The sequence below is a fragment of the Lissotriton vulgaris genome, chromosome 11 (genome assembly GCF_964263255.1).
Source record: "Lissotriton vulgaris chromosome 11, aLisVul1.2, whole genome shotgun sequence".
Classification (NCBI taxonomy): Eukaryota; Metazoa; Chordata; class Amphibia; order Caudata; family Salamandridae; genus Lissotriton; species Lissotriton vulgaris.
This window is the reverse complement of record NC_141699.1, coordinates 591,597,227-591,623,061: the sequence shown is the minus strand read 5'-3', so window position 1 is coordinate 591,623,061 and position 25,835 is coordinate 591,597,227. Positions and strand designations below refer to the sequence as shown.

The window sequence follows — 25,835 nt, the reverse complement described above, 5'->3', positions numbered from 1 at the left end:
GTTGTGGCCATGAACTATTCAGAGGAAATGGGCAGCCTCTTTGGCAAGGACTTAATATTATAATAGGTTTGGGTTCACCAGTCGGAAAATATTAGACTGTTAATGCGTTACGCTACTACCATTTATCAAAAAGGTGTGTTTAACAGTTATTCAACAAGTGTCTCTATCTCAAAGTCAAAGGACCAGTTTGTGTATACCGATCCTTAAGGCAGTTTTTTAAATCCTTTCTAAAAGAATTTCAAAAGACCTGTCAAGGCACGGTTGATTAGATGGCATATCGTGCTCAATGCAAGTCTGTTCCCAGGAATCCCAATAAGTTAAGGGTCATCTGGAGGTGTATTTCATACTAGGGTGCATAACTAGTAAGTGGCCAATCACCATGAGCTACAAAATGTCATACCTTCCAATAAGTAGAGCAAGATATTGAAGGCCACAAAAAAATTCTGGAAGCAAATTTGCATATTGCTAATCTTTGGGAATTAGCAGATCCGAATGACATCAGTGTGAGGAAATGGAAGAAGTCCACCTGTTCTTTCCATTCTAGCACTTTAAAAGCCTGGCAACTCGGTCATCTGAGACTGTCCTACCTTCACATGGCAATCTAGCCTGCAATAGATGCTGCAGATACTTACACGCTAGTGGTCATAGGTCTGATGTGTTGACTTGTGTGACTCTGGGTTTAGACTAGATGTATAGACCCAATGTGTAATCTCACCATTGAGGTAGAAGATGGGCGTAGTCAACATTTAGGTATTTACATTCATGCCAAGAAAAAGAGCTGATTTCAATATGTCCTCTTATATTTATTTCCATTTTTTTAATTTATTTTTTTTAAACCTTTATTGCACCTGTAAAATACACAGCGGAATGCCTACAACCCTGTGGGTCGGCCGCTATATCAAATCGTGAATCAGAATGCAGCAACCTAAAATTTTCATATAACAATCAGGCTCTGTATAAATCAAAAATGGCCGCTGCGAAAGTAAGGTGCATCACACATCTGTATCGTCGCTGGAAGAGGTTTTTGATTTTACTTTTTTTGAAAACAACAACACTCCAACTCAAACGTTAGGAATAGTAATACGATTGTGCATTGAGCAATACAGTCTTAGGTACAAGTACCTCTTACGAGTGGCCTACTCTAATCCCACTCACATTCATCCAAGGGGTCACAATGGGCCACGTGTGTGCATGAGTACAGATCACCCTTTCAGCTAATTGTACCGAGTTATCCCTCCCGTGCCTCCCCTCTTAGCAATTCAATAAGGAAATCCATCTCAATAACCTTGGCTTCCCCTCTTCCAACAATTCGCACACAGTTTTATCCCACTTCCTCCTCCCCGTCGGACTCATCTTGGTCATCCTCCGGTAAGGGGTCACAAATCTCCCCTCTGTACACATTCCATTTCATCCAGATTTTATTCCACTTCCCCGGGCAGGCACGGTTGGAATATACTGCCCTTTCCGTTATCATCACCCTGTCCATGTTTAGACACCATTGTGACTTGGTCGGCAGTTCTGCAGCACCCCAGCGTTGTGCGATGTCCCGTTTTGCCACCATCAGTCCCACTGTAACCCAGAGCTGCCCATGCCTAGAGAGGTCAGTAGGCTCCCATACGTTTAACAAGCACCTCTTTGGGTCGGGTAATAGCGACAGTTCTAGTGCTTGTGAGACTGTACGTAGTACTTGTCTCCAGTATTCCTGAATCTTGGGGCAGTCCCATATGGTGTGAAAAAATGTACCTTCCTCCCCACACCCTCGAAGGCAGTAAGGATGTGGTATCCTGTGGATGCGATGTAGCATAGTCCTAGTGTAATAAACCCTGGAAATCTTCAGTTGTACTAGCCGTAGTCGGGCCGAGATGCCTACTTCCTTAGGGGACCCAAGTGCTTCATTCCAATCATGCTCGTCCATTTCACTAGTGTCTCCCTCCCATTTTGCCTTTAATGAGTGTCGGATCCGGGAAGTTGTTGAGCAATTTCCGGTATGTGAGAGATGTTGCACGTTCCATCATAAAATCAGTGAGGAGGCGGTCTTCCAGTGGCGAAGACTCGGGCAGCTCTGTGTCCGGGGGTAAGGCTGTGAGTAGTGCGTGCTGTATCTGGATGTACCTATAAAGCTCCCTGTCACCAAGTTCATATAATTCTTTTAGTCGGTCAAAGGGTATCACCCCGTTCCTCTCCCAGAGATCGCCCACCGTGGAAATCCCTATAGTGTCCCAGTGTGTGAATCCCTTACTGTTTCTCATGTTGCCTAACAATCGAGAGTCCCATAGTGGGGTCATTTTGGTGATCCTCCCCTTCCAACCCAGCGCAGCTGTTGCTGTATGCCACAACTGCACCGTTAGTCTAGTGGGCCCCAGTAAGGCGCAAATTTTACGGTGGTCGTATAATGGACCCAATAGGCTGTTCGTGCCTAATTGTGCCCTGTCAGACTGGAACGCTGGTTCGGTTTGTGATGCGTGGATCCACTGGTTGATGGGCTTAAGGTGTGCTGCCCAATAGTAAAGCTTTAGGTTAGGTAAGGCGATACCACAGTCGTACCATCCCCTGTGCAGTTTGGATTGCGCTATGCGTGCAGGGAGGTTTCCCCATAAGAGGTTAGAAAGTAACGCTGCCACCTTCTGGAAAAATCTAGGGGCCACCGGGTAGGGTGTATTTTCAAGGACATACAAAAATCGTGGCAGCGCCATCATTTTGTAGAGTGCAGCCCTCCCCAGGAGTGTTAGTGGGAGACCCGACCAGAATGCAACATCTTGTTTGAGTCTATCCAGGTGAGGCTTCAGGTTCTTTTCCATAAATTCCATTGGATCCCTAGTGACCTGAATGCCCAGGTATTTAAACGACGAGCCCGCTATCGCCAGGGGGCACGCCGCACCAAGTGTTGGGGCCTGTCCCTGCAAAACATACAGCTCCGACTTATTCCAATTCAACGTATAGCCGGAAATTCTGCCGTGCGTGTCACAGATATGCAATAAGGCCGGTACCCCGCTTTCGGGGTTTGTTAGATAAATCAACATATCGTCTGCATATAAAGACAGCCGGTCCTCCCACCCTTCGCTCCAGAATATGCCCTTGAGGAGAGGCGAGGTCCTTATGAGAGTAGCGAGGGGTTCCAAGGAGATAGCGAACAGTAGGGGCGATAGGGGACAACCTTGCCTCGTGCCCCTCCCCAGTGGGAACGTGCGCGAGATATGTCCGTTAGCTACCACATGGGCCACCGGGTCAGTGTATAGTAGTCTGACCCACGCGATAAAGCGGGGCCCGAATCCCAAGCGTTTCAATGCCTCAAATAGATACGCCCATTCCACGAGGTCAAATGCCATCTTAGCGTCAAGAGCTAATATCACCGCTAGTGTGGTGATAGAATCTGCTCTAGCCAGCACGCCGTGTAGCCTGCGCAGATTCAACGCTGTGTTTCTATGTGGCATAAATCCGGACTGATCCGGGTGTATAATTAATGGTAAATGGGGCAAGATTCTTGTTGCTTGGAGTTTGGTTAGAATTTTAACTTCGGCATTCAGCAATGATATGGGGCGATAAGAGGAGCATTCATCAGGCGGTTTACCTGGTTTAGGAATGGTTACTATGGTCGCCGCACGCTGGTCCGGAGGAAGGGAACCCTTCTCTAGACATTCCCTAAACATCCCCAGCAGATGTTCACTGAGGGTCTCAGGCACTGCTTGGTACCATTCAATGGGTATGCCATTGGGTCCCATTGCTTTACCCGGGTTTAGTGCCCGAATCGCCAGCTGGATTTCATCGGCGGTGATGTCCGCTTCCAGCTCACTCGATGCTTCCGGTGATAATGTTTGGACCTCGATCGGAGCTAATATTTCTCTGGCCATCTCAGGTGTAACCACATGTTCCGGGGTGTATACCCGTTCAAAGTGGGTCGCAAGTAGTTCAGTGATACATCCCAGGTCTGTGTGCACCGCCCCTTGGTCGTCCTTCAAGCGTTGGATTCCCCTGGAATTACCTTCCCGTTTATCAAGCCATGCCAACATTTTCCCAGCCTTTTCACCCACCTCGTAGATTCTATTTTGAGTGTTGGTTATGTGCCCTTTTACTTGGATGCGCAGGTGATCGTTGTATAATTGTTGTTGAAGGGCAAGTACGTGTAGGGTTGACAGAGAGGGGTGTTGTTCATGAGCCGTGGTCCGTTCCTGTAAAGCCACTTCCAGATTAATGAGCTCTTGGGACTGTTGTCTTTTATGACCCGTGATGGAGTTAATGGCCTGTCCCCTTAAGACCGTTTTATAAACTTCCCATAGTATCTCGGGGGAACGCACTGAGTGGACGTTTTCATGAAAATATTGTGTCGTTTTTTTAAGAGCCTTGCGAACCTGGGGAACCCTAAAATAGGTAGCGTGTATGGGGTATATGCGTTTGCGCGATCGTACCTGAGAGGAAAGTGTCAGTGTAAGTGGCGAGTGGTCCGAGATCCCTCGAGGGTGAATTGCCATTGTGTCAATATGTTGGAGACCATCACCCAGTGTCAGGAAGTGGTCGATGCGAGAGAGACTGCCATGCACTGCGGAGTGAAAAGTGTATTGTTTCGTACCGGGGTGGAGATGTCTCCAGATGTCAGTTAGTCCCATAGCCCTTACAAAACGCTGGAGGTGGGTGACCCCTCCCGTGTGAACCGGTGTGGGGAATCTATCGAGTTGTGCATCCAGAACTGCATTAAAGTCCCCCCCCCCTAGGATAATCTCACCCTCGGGGAGAGTCAGAAGGAAGTCACCTAGTTTTGGGAGGTGTACCGTGTGCAATGCTGGTGGGATATATACTGAAACCAGATTGAAAAGTTTCCCCTCCCATTGCCCCTGCAGGGCCGCAAAGCAGCCCTGGTCGTCAGTCTTAGTCTGTAAGGGGATGAAACGTGCGTTTTTCTGTACCGGGATACCGGTCCCCCTGGAACCGGACGTGAACCCAGAGTGGACCACCATTTTATAGCCTCGTCTATCCAGGGCCTTGGTAGCCCCCCCCTATCAGATGAGTTTCCTGCAGTAGCGCTATGGTGGGCTTTTGCCTCTTGATTGCGGTCAGCACCAACCCCCGTTTAACCTTGTCCCCAAGCCCTCTTACATTCCAAGTCAGTAGATGCAAGGAAGGGCACTGCGACTCAGGGTCTACGTCACCCATTACAGGGACGGGAACGTTAGCCATTCGCTATTATGGGATCCATGGTGTGTTGGCTAATAAGTGTCTCATGCATGGTGGCTACGCAAGTGCTTAGCAAAGGGCTGAGGGACCTCATGGGGGCATATGATCATTGTCCATTCCACCCATCCTGTATTGACTCATGCGGAAATCTAGGCATTGTCTTCAACTGTATATGTACATTCCTAACTGTAACAGTACAACCCCCCTCCCTGCTACCCTGCCTAACGGACTTTCAACTGCCCGCCCCCCCAACTGAGCAGAGTGCTTGACCCATCCCGCAACCAGAGTACTTGCGTGTAGGGGGGAGAGCGTCTCCCCGAGCAGGCGGCATCCCTGCGTGCCTTCAGGGTGTTCATGCCAGTGTCCATGTGCAGCAGTTAAACAGTGTGTGAGCGTTCAGCGAGTGCCCTGCCTTCAAAAGCCGGAGTGTGGGGTTCATTCTTCACCGCCGGCCCCCGCAAAACCGCGGGACGGAGAGCCCTCCGCCCCTCCTCGTCCCGACGTCTGTGAGCCAGTCCTGCTGTCACCTCTGCGATCCTGATTAGACCTGGGTTGCCTCCGCTGCTGGTCCACGGTGTGCCATCCCTCAAGCCAGTCCCGGGCCGCTTCCGGAGAGTCGAAAAACCACACTTTTTTATCCGCCACCACTCGCAGCCGGGCCGGGAAAAGCATCGAATACGGCAGTTCCTTTCCCTCAAGGTTCTTTTCACCTCCAGAAATGTTCTTCTTTTCCTAGAGACCTCTGCCGTGTAGTCTGGGAAGAAGGCAATTCTCGAGTTCTGAATTTGGATCGGCGGCGCTACCCTTGCGGCCTGCAAGATGGCGTCGCGGTCTCTGAAATTGAAAAGCCTTGCCAGTATTGGTCTAGGCGGCCCACATGTCTTGGGTTTGCCCCCCGGCACTCTGTGGGCCCGCTCCACCGAGAAAAAGTTCGAGAGGCCTTTGGGCTGGAGTCTGGTTTTGATTATGTCTTCCACATAGAGGTCCATTGCACCCTTGTCTTCAGATTCCGGCACTCCTAAAATTCGAACGTTATTGCGCTGGGAGCGCCCTTCTTGGTCATCCAACTTTTCTCTGAGCAGTTTGTTATCAGTCTGTAGCCGTTCCATCGCCGTTTGTAACTCAAACACGTCTTCGACCAAGGATTTAGTGACAACCTCCACCTGTTTTACTCTTTCGTTCATTTTCTGGAGGTCCGCCCGTATCAGGGTGACTTCCGTGGCTGTTGCTCCCACCGTTGCCTGCACCTGAGCCAGTGCCGCCAGGACGTCCTCTAGTGTGGCCTTCTTCGCCCCTTCGGTTTCCGTCGCTTTCCCCGCATTCTTGCGCTGATCTTGGGGAGGAGTTTGCCTTTCGTAAGCGAATTTGTCCAGTTTGGCCTGAGTAGTGCTATTCCTGGGGCCTCTGTTAGACATGGCCTTGGTCTCGTGATCGTCGCAGACCGGTGTAAAAAGTCCGCGGTCGAACCAAGGAGGGCCGGTGCTTCGTTATCTTGCCTCCGACCGTGGGGCGGCCGCGCTAAGTGATTGTTCAGCGCTTACTAATAGTAGCCACCAGTGATGCTGCCAAGACCACGGGTCTTTATAGTTCCGCCCGGGTGGGTGCTCCTGTGGGGGTGATTGCTGGAATAGTTGGTTACCACTTAATCAATGCAGTCTGTGACTGTAGAGTAGATTTGGGCTGAAAAAGGAAAGTGGTTTCGGGTAAGTAACTTTGTCCCATTTTTAGATTTATATGTGAGCCTTCCTATGGAGTGAAGTAGCAGGTAATGACAGACGCACATCAGCAACCTTGTCAGTTTACACAATATGTAAAATAGACCAGTCTGAAAGTGGAATGCATTTTCAGTTACTTGGAGTTGCCTGAATCAGACATTATAAAGATGCCTTCCTGCTGTCGATTTTCAAAAAAATATTGATAATAACGAATTGTACTTTAAGAGAGCAAACATTAAGAGCCTGATTGCGAGTCAAGTCGAATGAATTCCTATGTGGAGTTCTGCCCTGCTTCATTAGAAAAGGCCTATTGTTCTGAGACCTGGTTTCCTGTGTCGCAGGAAAGACAGACTGGATTTTACCAGTCAAATTGTGGCCTGTTAAATTGCTTTAGACTTTGGCTACAATAGCATCCAAGCCTGTCTCTGACCCAACATACCACTTTCTGATACAAGCATAGAGCAGGCAGTGCTCCACGCCCCACTGAGACCAGAGAACTTTTCACCTTCCTCTACCCCTACCCCTACCTCTCAGAGAAGAACTTGTGTCCCTTGGAGCAAGTGTTAAATGGGAGAGTTAAACCCCTCGGATTAGGCAATGCAGCAGAATTCCACTTAGTAAGACCATATCTAAGGTTCTTCTGCACTGAAGGTCTCAAACTTCCGATAAATGGAATTCCAGGCAGAAATACCAGCTGGTAACAGTAATTCCTGATGCCAGGTTTCTCCGCATGGATTTCCATCCTACTTTTAATTGTGGAGAAAAAGATTCAGCCGTGCTAATCTACAATAATGGTGAACTGCCAACCAATTGTTATTGTTCAATAATAATTCCCTATTGAAGCTTTTGATGGTTATTTTTTTTAATGCAGCCTTCTGGGCCCTTTCTGCAAAAAATGCAGTATTTGTGATGGTTAAGGTGAATACGCACAAGCGTTGGTCCAAAGAATCTGACGAGGTGTGACACCGGTTGACCTATTTATTGTTTGCAGTTACAGAAGCACAGTCCAATCCAATGCTCAGCAAGCTTTTTATTTTGTCATCAATCTTTGGAGGATGGTTCTTGATCTGTTACAAAATTAAATACTTTGTGCAAAGCTTATGATTCGATCACCGATTCAAAGCTATAGAATTCTTACGAGGTAAGTACACCAGTCTCGGTCCCATCAATTTTTTATGTGGGGTGTCCTATCGTATGTGAATGGCCGACTTAGTGCAAAAAAACAAAGTGCCTCTGCGCTCTCCCAGCCTCCATTCCCAGAAGGCTGCTTTCCCCTTTGTCCGGTTTACTCTGCATTGCAGCAACCGTTTGTCAATTAATTTTGTGGGGATTTATTTTTTTGGCTTGGATTGCTTGTTTAAAATAGGCTTTGTAGCCGTCGTTAGGATTCCATCTTTTCCCCGACTTCTTTTAGTGATGCTCTTATTGCAGGTATAGTAGCGTTCCCTATTTACGGCCTTTGCTAATTTACGGCCTTTGTCTGCTTCGGCAGATGTGAATTCCATACGTGTCCTCTCACCTGATATTTTTTACACTTCTTGTCTGCAATCTGCAGGCAGAAATGATTAAAAAGCAGCTACTAAGAAAAAAATGTTGCCCCCCCTCCATGATGTACAGCATTTCTGTGCTTTAAAAATCACCTTGTTTATGCAATCAAGGTTTGCCTCCTTTATAAAGCGATTCTTGCTAATTTTTAGGTTTCGCCTGGCCTCGATGCACAGCAGCGTTCGCGCAGGTGAAAACTTTTGAGAAGAGTAATGGTGCCTTTGTCACGCCTCTCACTTCCATTGGCTAGCTCCATAAAGGAGGCTAGCCATTGGAAGTGAGATCTGTCCGTCATGGTCCGAGGCGATTCGTGGGCGTACCGGCGAGGTTTTTCTCATCCTGCCCCTTTTCTCACGTCATGCGGCTGTGGGCGTGTTTTTTTTCTCCTCCCGTGATGTTTTCGTCTTTTTTGGAAGTGCCTTTAGCCGGAGTGGTCGGCGAGATTTACGTTGCCAGGAAGTTGTTGTTATTTTCGATCAGGTAAGCAGCATTTTGTTTATAATTTGGCTCCGTGTTGTGAATGTTTGTGTTTGCACAGTATGCTTGTAACAGATATTTTTTTTATTTGAGATTTATTTTGGCTCGTCTTTAACTCGTCTCGTGTATCCCGTCTGATGTCGTCTCCCCTTTGTGTGTCTCGTTGCTGTGTTTGTGCGTGTATTCTGTCTCTTCTATCCCGTCTCATGTTGTCTGTTTGTTTGTTTTACGTTTTTAGGTTTTGCCTCAGTGTGCCTGTTAACCCGCCCCCCCTCCCGCTGTCCGTGAGCCCGTTCACCCGCCCCCCTCCCGCTGTCCGTGGGCCCGTCCTACCCCAATGAAAAGGTAGCAAATGCGTCCACTTCGCATTGAAGAGGGAAGCAGGGAAGAAAGGGAGTTGTTTGACTTGGTGTCTGTTGTGGCAGCTGCTGGCTACCATCAGCTCCGCAGAGCTGCAGTTGCAAGCGTGAGACCCGTTGACGAAGGGGCACTGGGCCTCTCTTCCGGTGGTCCTCGCTTGGTACAGTGATGGTGCTCACAAGACGCTCAGACGCAATAGCATCTTTCTGCCTGGCTGGTCTCCCTCCCTCGCCGAGCAGTGCCTAGATTCTGTTCGGCACGGCTGATTAGCTGACCACCAGCCAATACGTAGGGGCTCCTGCAAATAGTATCCAATAGCGCACGGTTCAGGAAGGGTGCACATCAGAGCAGCCGAGCACACCAGCAGGGGCTTATTTACGCCAGGACCCGTGGGCATGAGGGGTCAACTTCACCTCCATTAGTGCCAATGTTTTATTACAAATGTATGAGAGGGGGCCCATTTTCTTCCTTAAACTAGTGCCCATGAAGCTCTTTCTACATCACTGCCCACACACCCTTGTTGACAGTCTGCTAGCCCTTCTTTCCATTTCATGGATTGCCACTTCCGGAAGCCACACCGTCCATGATGCCTCCATCAAGCCAGGGGCCCGGGTAGAACAGTGACCCTGCAGACAGAGGCTCCAGGTTCAAGTGCCACCTGGCCACATGGCCCAGTCTCAATCCGTGTACACAGACCACCAGGATCGGACTGGCCCGATTGGCTGGTCTGACAGATCAGTATAAGGGCCGTTTTTTAATTTATTTTTTTTAGAAGTTTGTAGGCCTATTTATGGCGTGATGGGTACGTTTTTAGCGATGATCCCCTGCTATTACAACACACATTGGGCGCAGACAACACAGATGCATGCATGGAGCCTCCCATACTTTTTTAAAGAACAGCCCAACGTTGCTTTCCTTCAATTTGTGAATTTGTGTACACACTTCTTATATTCTTTCCATGAGACAGTCGAAAGCATTTAAAGTGATTTTCAGTCTGCAGAATAGACTGCACTGTTTTTGTAATGTTCAGGTTAGCACTGTTGTGGTTCTGCTACAGTAGTTTGTAAAAAGAGGTTGTACATTTTGTATATTGCCTATTCCTTCTGCATTTTCATTTGTTATACTTTTTAGGTTTCGCCTGGCGTGTGTGTGTGTGTGTGTGTGTGTGTGTGTGTGGCTCTGGGTGGGTGTGGCTCTGGGTGGGTGGGTGTGTGTGTGTGGGTGTGTGTGTGGGGCTCTGGGTGGGTGTGTGTGAGGTTCTGGGTGGGTGGGTGTGTGTGTGGGGCTCTGGGTGTGTGTGTGGGGGGGCTCTGTGTGTGTGTGTTTGTGTGTTTGTGTGTGGCTCTGGGTGGGTGTGTGTGGGGCTCTGGGTGGGTGAGTGGTAGTAATTGCTGTCTGCTGAGCTCGTCCGTAGGGTACAATAGGTCTCACATTGCGAGAGATTAAGCTAATGGCAATGTAAATGACAAAACCAACATATAAATACAAATTTTGTCATTTACAATGCCAATAGCTCTAACTTTTCCAAAAGCGAAACCATTGCATTGTAAATGCTTGTTCTAATAAGGCAGTGTGTGATTTCAGGAAACTCCCCCTTTCCGGAGGACTAGTAGATCATTGTCTACATTTTGTAAAGATTAAAATCCTTTGCTAAAACTCTTTTTCCAACATTTGCTTCAAACCCAGCAATATGTTTTGCTTTCTTCACTTTTAGGTATTTTAATGCTTGAATTGGCTATTCTCAAGATTTTGTACTATGAATAATTCTGTGACCAATAAGTTGGGAGTTACCGGTCTAACTTTTTCTGCCTCGTCGGAGAAATAATCAAATAGTTTATTTTCATAGACTCTGTTGAATTAAAGCTTAAGACTACGTCCTAATATTTTTTCGGGGCTGTCTTGCAGGAGATTGATGCCTACATAATCCAAGCTAAGGAGAGGAGCTATGAGACAATGGTGAACTTTGGGAGGAAAGGACTGAATATTGCAGCTACGGCAGCCGTGCAGGCTGCATCTAAGGTACACGGATAGGGGTTTTTACAAAATGGGGGGGTGCTTTTTCATCTGCAGTAAATATTGCTGTGGACTTAGAGCTACAGCTATGTACAGAGTGCTTATTTGTTCATATTTCAGGGTCAGGGCGCTTTAGTTGGACGTCTGCGCAGTTTCAGCATGCAGGATCTGCGGGCGATGCCGGATGATGCTCCGATACACTATAGAGACCCACTGTACCCTGATGTTCAAGATCTGAGACGAAGACCCCTGGGTGAGTTCCATATCTTTCTTACCACTATTTTGCTGTCCAGTCTAGGCCCAGACCAAGAATGCTAAAGGGCAGAGGTCCTACATACCATTTCTCTAAGTTGTTGTAAAAGTTCCATAATACGAAATTAATGGAATGAACAGTTCTCCTCCTTGGATAGTTGGGACCCCTTTGGAAAAAAATCACATTATGTATGATTCTAGAAATTGCTACAAGTGTTTAATTGGACACCCTTTCGAGGCAGAATTTGGTACCAATCACGGGTGAAGACTAAACTCCACTAGTGGGGGGGCAGCTCAAAATTCCTGTGCTTGGTGACCCATTCTTCATTCCCAGCCCTTGGTTCTCCATCATGAGTACACCCCAAAGACTGGAGATAGGAGCCCCTTAAGTGTTGCCATATTTTGGATCCGGTGCTCCATGTGATCATTATAGGGTTGTAGTCCGTTTTGTAAGTGGAAGCTTGATGTGTGCACTGTAGCGCAGAAGACCTTCCTCCTTTGCTTGAGGCAAAAGTATGTTGGGGTCATCATCATCAATCTTTGTTCGGGTTTGCTGGAAAAACGTAAAAGAACACAAACACACAACAGTTAAAATCCGCCAAAAACGGAAAAAATACATGAAAAAAACGTTATCGAACTGACAGCAAGTATTCTAACATTGCATTATATATTAAATAAAAACTTTCTCTCATGAACTTCACAAGATACAAAATTAGCTATGTTAAATCAAGTCATCACGTCCGGAAATATTATTAGATAAAGCAGTGCAGATTGAACTTGAAAAATGTTTATCGGCAAGCAACGGAACAATTTAAAGCTTTCTAAGTGTTTTCTAGAAAGTGCAATGTGTCCAGGATCGAAATACTGTCACAGCTGTGTGGGATGAAAGTAGCGTCATAAGAGCTACCTCGCGGAACTGCTAATGAGTGATGCATTATGTTCAGTCTAAAACATGTTAAAAGAAATTGATGATGATCAGACATATTGTAAACCAGGTATGGTTCAATTAGCATTGTTCACTGGACTAGGGAATAGGCTTTGACAGACATTTGTCCTTAATCGATAGTATTCTCTCACTTGCCTTCCAAACCATTAAACCTCCTCTCTTTGGCCAATTATAATCCTTCACAACTAGATACCCTGAATGTTCAAGAAACTCAATAAAACCACACTTAATATAACTAATCCATTGGCTAAATAGTCCTTTAATATTAAACTATTAAAATGCTTAGCTGGCGGACCCATACCGAAATTCATAGGAATCGGGGCCACAACCTCAATACATCCTCTAAATAATCAAGCTCTAACTCCTCACGAATGGTAAAGGAGGATGCACTCTGGGGGAGGGAAATTAGTTTTCTTAAACTTATTTTCAAGCACATGCAGGATAGTCATATTGGCACAACCACCACACATTACCATAAGCTGCACAGAAATGCATTTTGCTCTATAGATATCAGCATGGCTTTAATAGGCTTACGACCCAGCCTGAAAGTGAAGCCGAACATTGAAGCCATGCTCCTGGATAATATATACCCTAATAAAACTCCCACATAAGAAAACACAGTGACATGACTAAAAGGATTATCTTTGACCCAGTAGGATCTAGTCTTAGCAGATCATGGGCCTACTTTCATATGGGAGTTGGAAATATTTGTACTTCGGCCAATGCTATCCTTTATTTCCGCAAATTGATCAACCAAACTGTCTAGACCCAAAGCAGTGCGCAAAATAAGGACCGCGCCATCTGCTGAAAGCAGAACCGGGCTGGACGAGAACTAGTAGGCATGTCCCTACCAACCTCTATTAGTGACTTTTCTAGTCTGTTAATATATAATATAAATAGAAACCGGGCCAAAATACAGCCTTGGCGAACTCCCTGGCTAAGTGCTCCGTGCATTGACCCTCCTAACAAAATCTCATGAAAGCTGTAAGGTTAAACAGGAGGTCGCGCAAAAAATAAACTGTGGATCAGCCACCATCTCCAACACATTAGCCCAAAGTTTCTTGCTGTTGACCTTATTGAATGCTATGCTGAGATCCATAAATGAAAAATTTAACCCTCGTTGTTTTGCTAGTGTACTTTGCAGCAATCGGATACAGGTTAAGGCTCTGGTCCGTTGTGCCTAGACCTGGGCAAAAGCCGTATTGAGTCAATTAAAACATTTTGCTCGATTGCCCATTCAACAAGCCTGTCCAACAATATACAGCTTCCTGTCTTAATTGTAGAGCTGATCAGCGAAATGGGCATATAGGACTTAAGTCTGAACTGTTGCCTTTCTTAAAAACCGGTACAATCATTTGACAGGCTTTGAAGATGTAAACTTTCATTACTGTGTTTAAATAGAATATTAAAATGGGAGCCCAAAAGTCTAAGTTGGACTCTAATAAATAAAGTGGGACCTCATCAGGACTGGCAGCCTTATTTGCAGGGAGTACACGAATAGCATTCGGGACCTCATCTATTGTTAAAATGATGGGGGTTAGCGCTTTAGCGTGTAGCATGACAGTAAGGGAAGAAACAGGCAAATCATAAATAGATTTAAAATGCTCGATCCAAACACTAGGCAAGATGGCAAGCTACAGCACGGGTACCAAGCTGGTCCTGAAAAGAGGGCGGTTGACATTTCCCCAAAACCTGGCACTATCCCTATGATGGATTGCGACCATAAGCTATTCCCAAGCTTCATCTTTTAACCACTTTTATCGCTCCTCAAATGTGTTCTTATGGGTTGGGGTAAATCGTCAATCCCACTTCCAGATTTTATATCCGGAAACTAGGCTGACTGTGGGATTTTTAAAATGAGCTCTAAGACAATCTCCTCCTGTCGCCCATCCTTGTGTAGGAGTCATCATAAAAAAAGTAGAATCTTTGAGCCTCTGTATTTTAGTTCAGTATAGAGATACCCAGCAAATACACTAGTAAGTCTTCGAACGCTGCCTAAACCTGTTAGCATTTGTTGTTACTTCCCTATAGATATACAGTCAAATCTTGAAAGCAGATGTCCACTTGTAGCATGTTTTTGGATTTAAATGGCTTTAGAATGAGATCTCTTTGCAACAAGTAGATTGGAAAATTACAGAAGCATTGGATATGTCATTATGTGGGGTTTCTGCACCTTCCTACATTTATCTGGAGGTCTACTCCCATTTTTAATTCAGTAAAGGTAGTCTGGGTTAGCAGATGTTTCTGCGCAGGCCTATAAAGCTCTTCAAACACGTCTTTAAGTGTGTCGTGGTTTCTTAGATCTTCTGAATGTGGGAGAGGGTGCCTTCTCACACTGAACAGGGGCTCAAATAGGGTTGGCAAGGCTAACAATTTTGGGAATGCATTGGGAAAATACATGAGTCTGCAAACACGATTCTAACTTGAGAGAACTGTGTACAGGAAAAAAGAGGACTGCTCCAAACATGCAGAGACATTTGTGCTGTGGCACCATCCAAGTAGAAGAGTGGCAGGGCTTACTGTGACCCTTCCCCAGGAAAGAAGGGTGGAGTAGAGCATTCGTATACCTGTACGATGCATCCAATAAGAAACATTAGACCTAACACAAAGCATGCATTCAACTCTATGCAGATACATAATCTAGGTGGTATCACTGTGCTCCCAACGGAACTCCCCTTCCAGCAATAACGCATAGAAAGTACAATCCGACCCATCGAACGCAAGTCTGATATTCTATATAATTTAGTGTCCGCAAGAATGCAACAGCACACACAAGAATAAAGACCCAATTGTGCATGTTTCCTGCTGCTGCACTTGGGTGTGCAGAGTTATCCGAATATGACTGATGTTTAGCCGTTGCTAAGCACGCAACAGTTCCTCAAGGTAAAGTACAACATTGAACAGAACATATTAACAGGTCACGGGGAACACATTCGGTACAGTTCTGATATGCCATATAGTTGAGTAGTACCAAGACCGCTGTATCAACCAGTAAAGTAAACCAACAGAACAAATTAGTCATCTCTATCTCTCTCTCTCTTTCTCTATCTGTCTCTCTATCTCTATCATGTAGATCTATTTGCACGCTTTCTTTCCAGCTCACCATGATAATTCAAAGTTTTCATAGTTCTTGTGTTTTTTATTTTTTTTTATTTTTTTATATTGCCGGAATTTGTGCTTTGACTCCTAAATTTTCACCACTACTTGAAATACTTCCTGGCTCAGTTCACAAATGTACCTCTGAGTGCTTGTTAAGTAAACTAACCCACAGACTTACTTTATTTCTACCTTTACCTCTTCCTTTTACACTCCTAATAGTTTTAGTGTGTCACCACATCTTTTAAATTCAGACTTGTTTTGTACTATTTCTTTTAAAAGGTGGGTTTGCAGTAGAGAAGTGGATGCCAGGGGTGGGCAGGTAATTGTGGCTTCACCATCTTTCTGATTACCATATCCTCTGCCCCATTAGGTTATGATGGCCCCACCGGCCGGCACTCTGGGCAGGAGAGCGACTCCATGGACGAGCACTGGTCTGACTCGGAGGTGATGGATGCCCGGACCACAGCTCGAACCCGTGAAGCTCCTGTCTCCAAACCGCTGAGCAGGAGCCAGAGCTTGCGTGTGTCTAAGAAGAAGCCGCTGGCTCGAGAGGTGAGGAGCTTACAAGGCTTTGCCAGTTGGGCTTTGCCAGTTGGGCTTTGCCAGTTGGGCTTTGCCAGTTGGGCTTTGCCAGTTGGGCTTTGAGATGAACCTGCAGGGGCTTGGGATCACAGGCAGTAGACTGCAGAATACAAGTTCTTATCCCTGTTTGGTTGCCATGAAAGGGTTCCTGTCAGAGCTGCCTTTTTACGATACTGCTGCCTGTTACATGGTTTTTAGAAGATCTTATCCTCATCCATGTAGTGCTGTCCTTGTGATTTTACCCTTCAAGACCTTAACCACTATTGATTTACTGCTGTTCATGGTAGGAGGTTATTATAGGAAGCTTGGACCTTTACCAGGTACTGAATGGTTAACTGTTGTTTATAGGAAGGCACATATAGTAGTTGGTACCTTAGCTAATTGACCTAATTGGGTTGAGCAAGCCAGTTATGGGGTCCTTCTTGAAAGGTTACCTTAGCTAGATGATTTGGACCATTCGTGGGGGGCTCCAGTTTCTGGGCCTCTTTTTTGTATTGCAGCTCAGTAGATCACTAGGCTTAGACTTCCTGCCAGAGAACAACAGTTGAGCTGGACATTGAGGTGCTCATACCTTTGGCTGAACTCTTACACATGCTGTGCTGTGATTCATACTGCTGTACACATCAATGTTCATTAGACTTATTCCTTATTGAAGGGGTTCCGGTGTGAAATAATGCCTTACACAGGACTGGTACCAATGGAAGGTTATGTAGGAGCTGTGGTTCAATTAGACAATTACCGCCAACCCTAGGAAGGCGTTCTACAAGCACAGGGTCTTAACGTGCTTTAAACCATATTAAGGCTCCAACAGAAGGTAGGCCTGAATGCATACTGCTGCTGATGCAGTGTTATTGAGAAGCAGTTGCATAGGTGGTAAATGCTATTAGGTGAGAGGTTTTTGGAAAATGTTGGGTCCCTTACTACTCTCCATGGTAGGGGTTCTTCAGAGCTCTGGCCTAATCATATATTACTTCCCAGGATAGGGGCTCAGCAAGACCTTATTGGTCAGCCTTACCTGATAGTTAGTGATTTGCCTGTATTTGTATGTTCGTGGGGATGGAGTTATAAGGCAGATGGGTCTGTAAAATTACTGGATGGCATTTATTCCAACTACAACGCTCTTCAAACCCTCCCACCTCTTCCTCCAATTTGGTCAGACCATCTAGTGGTCTGTTATTTTTAAGGCCAAGCATAAATTACATAATGCTCAGCAATCTAAAGGGCCACAAGCTTTCCGCCCCTGGCTAGCCATCTCAACAGAGGCCTAAGTCAGCCCTCTCCCACAACGATTTATTGCCAAATTACTATCCTAATTCAGCAGCAGTAGCCTTTATCCACTGGATCATCTTTTTTAAAACTAAAAACCAAAGAACCAAGCCTTTAGAGCCTTGGTTCTCAATGGAGCAGAAGCAATTGTCGCTGACAAGAAAGAAAATGGCAACTCCATTATGACTCCACTGATAGGGAGACATATAGCCAAACACATACCACCTATGAAGCACTTATCCTTGCTGAGAAAACCCGACTCTACACCCACGCCATAGAAATTGCTAAAGACTCAACCAAAGAGCTATTCGCAACGCTAAACAAGCTTTCAAACCCTCTCATCAATACTAGCACGAACTCCAGCCAAACGTTCTGTAACTCCCTCGCTACTTTTTTTTTCAGGATAAGATCAAGGCTGTTAGAAATGGGTATTTCTGGTTGGCTAAGGCTTGCGCCAAAGCCAGGCAGAACCCACCATTCTAAGTCAGGGCAAGGAAGTCACCCGCCAAGATAACCCCTGCTCACCCTCTTTTGGTAGCTTGGCACGAACCCCTGCTCACCCTCTTTTGGTAGCTTGGCACGAGCAGTCAGGCTCATCTCAGAGGCGATGTGTAAAGCATTTGCGCACGTACCCACAGCAACAACATACCAGCCCCCCTCCCCCCCCCCCCCCCCCCCCCCCACACACACACACACACAAGGAACTCCACACAAGGTATATGTAAAAATAGCCTTTGTATTACAAAACACATTAGATAGTAAACACACACTTTACAATGTGCCAGAGGCACGGGCAGAATTTACAGGGGATTATATGCATGGGACATGGCCTCATGGACCACTGTCAGGAATAAGCACTTTTAGAACTAGAGCAATTGTAGCACCAAATAATCATGTAGCACACAACCAGTAACCACTGGTAAAAGGTAAGTACCACCTACGCAACCCTAACCACCTTAGGAAAATATTACGCAGGAAACCAGGAACTCACTAGTATCATTATACTAGGAAAACAACCACCTAAGCATGAAAATACATTTAGGGGTATAGGCCAGAAGCTTCACACATGATTCATAAAAACACATTCAGAGGTGTCAGAACACAGGGTGTGCAACACATACTACACAGTACATTTCCTAACACCCAAAGCATTAGCACATGGATCATAATAGCATATAAATCACATTAAGTGCAGAAATCATATTTAACACAACTCACATCAAAGTTCAGGTCGCGCCACTGCGCCAAAGCCTAAACGTGGCAGCTGCCCACTGCCCACTACTTGCTGGGCAGCTGGGGACAATAGCAAGGGGCCTAAACGCTGCAGCTGGCACTAAGTGCTGCGCAGCTGGGGAAGGCCAAAGTAGGGATGAAGGAGTGCGTCTCCCTCCTAGAGGCAAAGTACATGTCCCCTAAGAAAAGGAAAACCTAAATGTAGCAGCTGCCCACTAATTGCTGGGCAGCTGGGAATCAAGAACTGCGACAGGGGCTTTTCCTAGCCCCTCAGGACAAAGACTGTGCCAAACTGAGCCATCCGTCTCTGGAAATACTGTGCACCTGTGAGCACTCTGGCTCCTTAGAAATAAATGCCCCCAACGGTGGAGCCCTCTGGCTCTAGAACAACTTGGGGCATATTTGGGAGCCCTCTGGGCTCAGGAAAGAAGACGCGTGCCCATCGTTGGAGTCCCCCCTCTGGGGACTCTAAATCAATGCGGCCAAACTGGGGACTCAGAGCCTGTAAACAATTATGTCACTGTTGGAGCGGCCCACTGCACCAACGGTGCGCTCTGACCGGGGCCTCTCTGCACACGGGCCCTGCGGCCGACCCAGGACAGCAACAGTCCCCCCTTTACTCACCGGGACTCTTGACGCGGCCAGTCTCCGCTTCGCTGCTGGCCTGCGCTCTCTCCTCTCTGGCGGCGGTAGCGCTTGGCGGGGCTCTCTCTCCTCAGGGGAGCCCCGCCTTCACAAGGCGCCCGCTTCACTCGGTGCCCCATCTCGGGACCGGGACTCGATGTGGAGCCTTCGTGGCTCCTGGGACAGCAGTTCCCTCTTCCGGCCGGGCAGTGTGCAGGGCTCCCATCGGCATACGGGAGCCCTGCGGGGCAGGCTCAAACTTCTTCCGCACTTCCGCTTCCGTCGCAGGCCCCGCCCACAACCAGGCGGGCCGTCGATGCAGCGGCCAACTTAACGCGACTCGGGCCGCGGCCAGTGAGACTCGGGGGCACAAAATGAGGGGTAGGCTCCCTCGATCATAAAATAAATCATAGAAGCGGGGTGGGCACCCGCTAAGGATGCCAATAAGCGGGGTGAGCACCTGCGGAAATGAGGAAATAATTTGAAGACGCAGGGTGGGCACCTGAGCACCATGCAGGGTAGGCTCCTGCCGATGAAAATGCCTAAATAAATGGGCAAAAATGGCGTAGAAGCGACCCAGGCGCTAGGGGACAAAGAACTCCAGTTCCCCAGAGCAACTGGGGGAAAAACAAGGAAAAGTCCTGGGCATAAAGACATGGAGCAACCCGCTCCTCAGCCCAGGGAAGTCCTCCAGTCCCCCAGGCAAGGCAGAGGGGTCCTAGCACAAGTTCCATCAGGCATCCAGGGGCTGGGCAGGGCCCAGGGAGTCGAGCCTTCACCTGGGCCCCAGCAGCAGCACGCCCCTGCTAGATTCAAGTCAGGAAACAAGAACATTTTACAAGAGGTCACAGCCTCTTTTTATACACACAATTCCTTTGTCTAAATGTGTCGGCAAGGGGCGAACCAGATACAACTGGTTCCTGAGCACTTTGTTTTGCCCAGCCCCTCTGCCTATTCACAGTATGGGTCAGGGACATCAGACACACCACAGGGGGTGGAGCCAGCATTGTGGAGGGAAAGCCCAGCCCTATTCAGGTCCCAGGTGCACTCCTCCCCAGCCATCAGCATGCAGATCTCCCATTCACCACCGGAGCAGACCCATCCTGACTCCAGGAGCCTGGCACACCAGCCGCCCCAGCCAATCACAAGCCAGCACATTCACTGCACAGACAGGCCAACTTCTAGAAGTGGCACGTCCACACTAGACACAATAACGCTGCACACATCATCGCGCAGCATTTAATCGCACGAGTCTGCACATACCAAACTCGCATCTGCACTCCCCACGCATCAGGAACTACCAAGGACACACACATTCCCCATGCATTCCTATGGGAGGGCAGTCCAATCTCACCCTTGCACTCAGAGAGCGCACGCACTTTACAGTGCGCCACAGTGCGCAATGACCAGAAATCATTATAATTATGTAACACTAAAAGGCAAAAAGTTCAGGGGTGAACCTGCCAGAAGGGCCAAGTCCAACAGCTATGTACCACAACCTCTCTAGTAACGTCTCGGTGGGATAGGCACCACTGTTCAATGCTGGGCCAGATCACCCACCGACAGCTTACACAGCGGTTCAAGATAATCTCTAGGGTCTCACCCACCCTTTATTCCTTCTCGTCCCTCGGTTTCATTCTAGTTATGAAACATCTGCACCAAATCGGGTTCCCCCTCTTGATCCCTGTTCTCCCAGGATTTATCACCTGGCTCCCGAAGTCATAGCGCCACACCTTCTATGTTCAACCTAATGTTGAAGTTGGGCACTTTCCCCTCCCATTGGAGTGATCCCAACATCTATAGGCCCATATTGAGACAGCCTTTCCCAGCCGTCACCAGCCAAAATAGTAGAAAAGGCTATGAATACAGAAACTCCTTCATAGAGACTCATGGACATCTTGACCATACTAAGTTAGGCTTTAGAAGCTGTCATCGCTCCAAACTCTCCTTGATCACTGCTTTAGAGCAGGTTAGACAAGCAGTAGATGCCGGAAGGAATGCCACCTTGGTGTTTTTAGGTCTTTCCACGGCTTTCGACACTGTTCATCATTCTACTCAATCGACTTGCCTTGATTGGAATAAAAGGTTGAGCATTACTACTGCTGGAATCTTTCCTCTGGGAGAGAGAACTATTTGTGGCACTGGAGGACTTCACAACGAAGAGAAAACAAAGCATAGGCCTCACTGAGCCCTATGCTCTTCAATGTGTATGTGCCCCCAAGGCCAAATTAATTGCATCATTTGGTGTCTCAGTAGTGTTGTATGCTGACAACACACAAATCCTGATATCTTTGGCTAGTAACCCTATGGATACTGCCACGCATTTCCACAACTGCTTGCTTGTAGTTGGGAAATGGATGGCCTCCAACTGCTTGAAACTCCATTTTAATAAAACAGAGGTCCTTCTTTTTAGAAGCAATACCTCCTTTTGGGCACCTACATGGTGGCCTCAAGCACTTATCTCCACACCGGCAACCAAGCTAAAGTTACCTTTGACCACCTCCTCTCGTTTTGGAACCATGTTTACACCAGAACTACGGCTTCCTTCTTCATTCTTAAGCTGCTAAAAAAGATTTTTGCATTCATCCTGCAACAATTGAACAATTGTAATGTTTACATTGGTCCTATTGAGGGTTGATTATTGCAATTCCCTCTTCGTTAATATCAGAAGAAAATGCCTAGCCAAATTACAGATTGTGCAGAATGCCGCTGCCAGTCTACTCCTAGGCATTCCCAAACAAAAGTCAGCTGCACCCACGCTAAAACATCTACACTCGCTACCTAAAACCAAGTGCATTATTTTCAAGGATCTGGGCTCTGCCTTCAAAGCTCTCCCTGGAATCAGCCTGGAGTTCCTCAGGTGGAGTTTTCAATGGTATGTTCCGACTAAAACACTTTGGTCCGCCCCAGCTAACTTTTTGGTAGTGCCCAAATACAGAAGGGCTGGTTGGGGCAGCAGGAGTTTCCTGGTTGGCACAACCAAACTCTGGAACATTCTTCCTTCTGAATTGAAACGCGAAACCAACTTACTGACATTTAGGAAGGTGCTTAAAACTTGGCTTTTTAATCGATCACTCTTTTGCGGCTTCAATTCTTCAATGAGCCAACGCCTAGACACCCCTGGGTAATAGCCGCGCTCTATAAATTTCATTTTCACTTCAAAAACTGCCCATTGCCAAACACTATTCGCCATGGAGGGAGTTTGTGCCGGATGTGGGTTTCCTGCAAGAGGTGGTCATTCCTGGTTCCACTTCCGATGAGTGTCCCCTATACCAAAGAGTAACCTCTCACTGAACATGAAGGACCTGATCCTCCACCTGTGACATAGACCCTCAAAGTCTGCCAATGGAGGAGACTGTCATGAGATATTCCTTGTTGTACAATAAACTATATTCACTGATACCAGGAAGTGTAGCTGATATTTGAACTCTGGCTTTTGGATATGAGGGAAAGGCTGATGGTTTGTGTTTTAATACTTAACAATCTCTGTTGGTTACGGGTGCATGGTTCTGGTCTTCCCTTCTCCCTATTTTTTCTGGCTTTGACTTTATTTTTTACTACCCTGCTTGTTAATTTCCAGTGTTCCGCTCTATTATTGACCAACTAGTTTTTTTTTTTACACGTCTTTGTGCTTGTTTTTACTTGTTTTTCGTTTAAAGAAAAAATATTTTTTTTTGTTGTAAAAAAAATGTTATTCAAGATATTTTTTTTCCATCTAACACTGCAATGTGATGTCATGGTCTCTTGTTTATAGGGCTCCGCGAGGATGGTAAAGATGCGCACCAAGAAGAAAGTCGTACAGCCAGACCAGGACAGCTAGTGGTCTGGAGACCTCGATGATGAACACTTTTGCTTTTATTCCGGGAATGGGCCGGGCCCCCTGGTTAAATGTATATCTTGGCACTGATGCTTTTGACAAAAGCTCCCAGTCCGTTACTGAAGACAAGGAGTGTTGTGAGGCTAGAAAATATTTCTGTCCGTCTTAATTTCTCTGTTTGAGTAAGTCTCTGCCTCCATGGATGGTGCCTTTACCCTCTGTAGTCCAGGCTGCGGAGCTGCTTTGGGAGGTAACTTTTGCAGGGTCTCGATCCACCCCACCTCCTCCAACATGCCCCCACCCTTACTGCTGGATTCTGGTTGTGTTGTCCACTCATATTCTGCTTGTCACCTTTGCGCCATGCCCTTCAAGATATCAGACTGTCCGGCCTACTGTAATGGACTCCTAGTTTGGCACTCCAACATTTTAGTTTGGATGCTAAACTCAACATGAGGAATTTCACAAGATCTTATTTAGATCAGCATTGTCGCTTCAAAAAGCAATATTTTACCCAAATTAACTTCTCAGCTAGCCTCACTCTTAAATGGAATCAAGTGCTTTACTACTTGAACTTTGACACTACAGTCCTTTGCATTTGTGGATCCAGGAGCATCTAAATCACTGTAATCTCTCAGGGGCACCATGAATGTGTTTTGTGAAGGGGTTGCTAATCCTTGGTTTGGTTAACCGTGCAGCACTGCACATGTACTCGTCAGTCCCCTCTTGATCTGTTACACTCTGTAGGAATAACTGTATGGTGACGAAACTGGTATAAACACGCTTATGTTTTCTGGTGTGGTATGAAACCATATTCACAGCTTATCAACCTTTGTTCCAGCTTTTCTCCTCCAAGCCCCTCCTCTTCATTACCGCCTGCATGCATCTGTATTCATCCTCCTTAACTAGTTTTACCCACCTCCTGCGCTCTAGAAATTTCCTCCAGCATTTCTGTCCTTCATTACCTTTTCCTTCCTGTATGTATGAGTCCTTCTCTACTTGTGAACCTCTGCCCCTTTTACTTTAATTTGTGCCCTTCCTCTTGTCCACTTGTGAACCTAAAGCACCTCATTTCCATTATATTTGTTTTGAGTTGCACTCCAACTTGAGGCCATTCATTTATCTGACTGTTGCATACTTGTCCTATATGTTTCTAAAGGAAGGGCCCTCCCACGCCTCTTCCTTCTTAAAAACCTCCAGTATCAAGGAGGCTCTGGTCGTTGACCTGAGTTTTCACTTAATTGCTGGCAGAGTTTCTTTTATGACCTATGGGTTAAACGGATAGTCATGCGTTTGTATCTCTGACCAGCTAAATGTAAAGGGAAGAAGTTACTGTTAAGGTCGAAACTGTAGTTTCTAAATGGTATCACTGCAAACTGCTCCTTAAGGAGCCTTGCTGCCTCCTACAGGCGAATTCCCGAAGCTTGTGAGTATGATGAAAATGTTGACCCAAGTGGAAATGATGGCTCGCTGTGTTGTATAGCACTGTCGTTTTAATGGAGACGTCATGAGATGAGCCGGTGGTGCCTGATCTACATCACAGAAGAGTACTACTACACTGCATGGTCAACCATAATCCGCGGAGGAGATTATCCCTGGGACCAGCGATCCAGTCTTAAAATATTTACAAAACACACAGTTTGTATGTCCTGTACACACTCACTCGAGACAGCTTTGTGCTACCTGCCTGAGACTTCAGTGTGTCCTTCTACCCTTACTTTTTATAGCCCACTCTTTGTGTGTTTCTACACCAGCTTTTTATTTCTCACAAGATCCTTTTACTTGAAATTGAACACTTGACTGACTTATTCCGTTTCTTTCTATTTCTTGGACCACAGTACTTTTTTAACGCCAAAGTCTATATTGTACATTTTTAAGCAATATTAAAATTTTCATGTGTATTTGTTGCCTTTATTTGACAGTAATTGGTCGAAGGCTGCCCAAAATGTGTATTTATTTTTTTGGTTAAGGTGGTGTGATGGGGGGGGGGGGGGGGGGGGGGGGCAATGAAAGGCTATTCTCTAACCTAAATGTTTAGAACCTGTTCAAGTTGTCTCCAGTGTCAGCAGTGTTCAAGAGTAGTCTTGTCTCTGTTCTCTTCTACTGTGGCTTTGCCTCATAATTTCTGCACTGAGACAAAGACAGCTACTCTAGACATGTTAGTTAAGTGAACATGCGGCTATCTATTGGAGCTTACTCTGGAAAGTGTGGTAATACATGCTAACTGTAGGTCATGTAGTTTTCGATCCACAAAACCAAAGCAGCCATTCCTTTACTAACACTCTTGCTTTCATGAGTCACTAGGATAAGGTTTCTATTTGTTCTTTTGGGCAGCACAGAAACTAACAGTTCCCAAGTTCCATTTAAATGTATTAGTCATGAAAAATACTCCCTTCAAATATTTCTCAAGGTGCCATAACAAATCTGCACAAAAGGATATGCACAAGGGTGGGGAATGTGTTCATCCCCAATGATCATAGGACTGATGTTTGCCAAATTTGTGTAAAGTTCAAACAAAGGACATTTAAAGTTTAGGACAAATGGTGCATGTTCATACTACCCATATGTCACAGACGAAACAACTTTCCCTGAAAGGCTTATTGTTCAGGGCAATGCATTGCTAAATAATCTGAAGCATTACCCAAAAACCTGTTTATATTCTAAGAGATACAAACTAGGTGATAAGAGAGGCAAGAAGAGCTACTACATAAGTGTTATGGCACAGAGTGAACACATTTTAACC

The 25,835-nt window shown here is 46.3% G+C and overlaps 1 protein-coding gene across 1 annotated transcript in view; it reads left to right on the top strand.

Annotated features, from left to right (window-relative positions):
• The window catches only part of REEP4 (receptor accessory protein 4), a 121,542-nt gene extending 96,549 nt beyond the window's left edge, over positions 1–24,993 (top strand). The window contains exons 6-9 of the mRNA XM_086943685.1: positions 11,169–11,282; positions 11,397–11,529; positions 15,944–16,125; positions 23,033–24,993. Coding sequence (XP_086799811.1) covers positions 11,169–11,282; positions 11,397–11,529; positions 15,944–16,125; positions 23,033–23,098 — 495 coding nt within the window. The 3' untranslated portion in view covers positions 23,099–24,993. The remainder of the gene's footprint in view (positions 1–11,168; positions 11,283–11,396; positions 11,530–15,943; positions 16,126–23,032) is intronic.
• Positions 24,994–25,835: the final 842 nt, after the last annotated feature.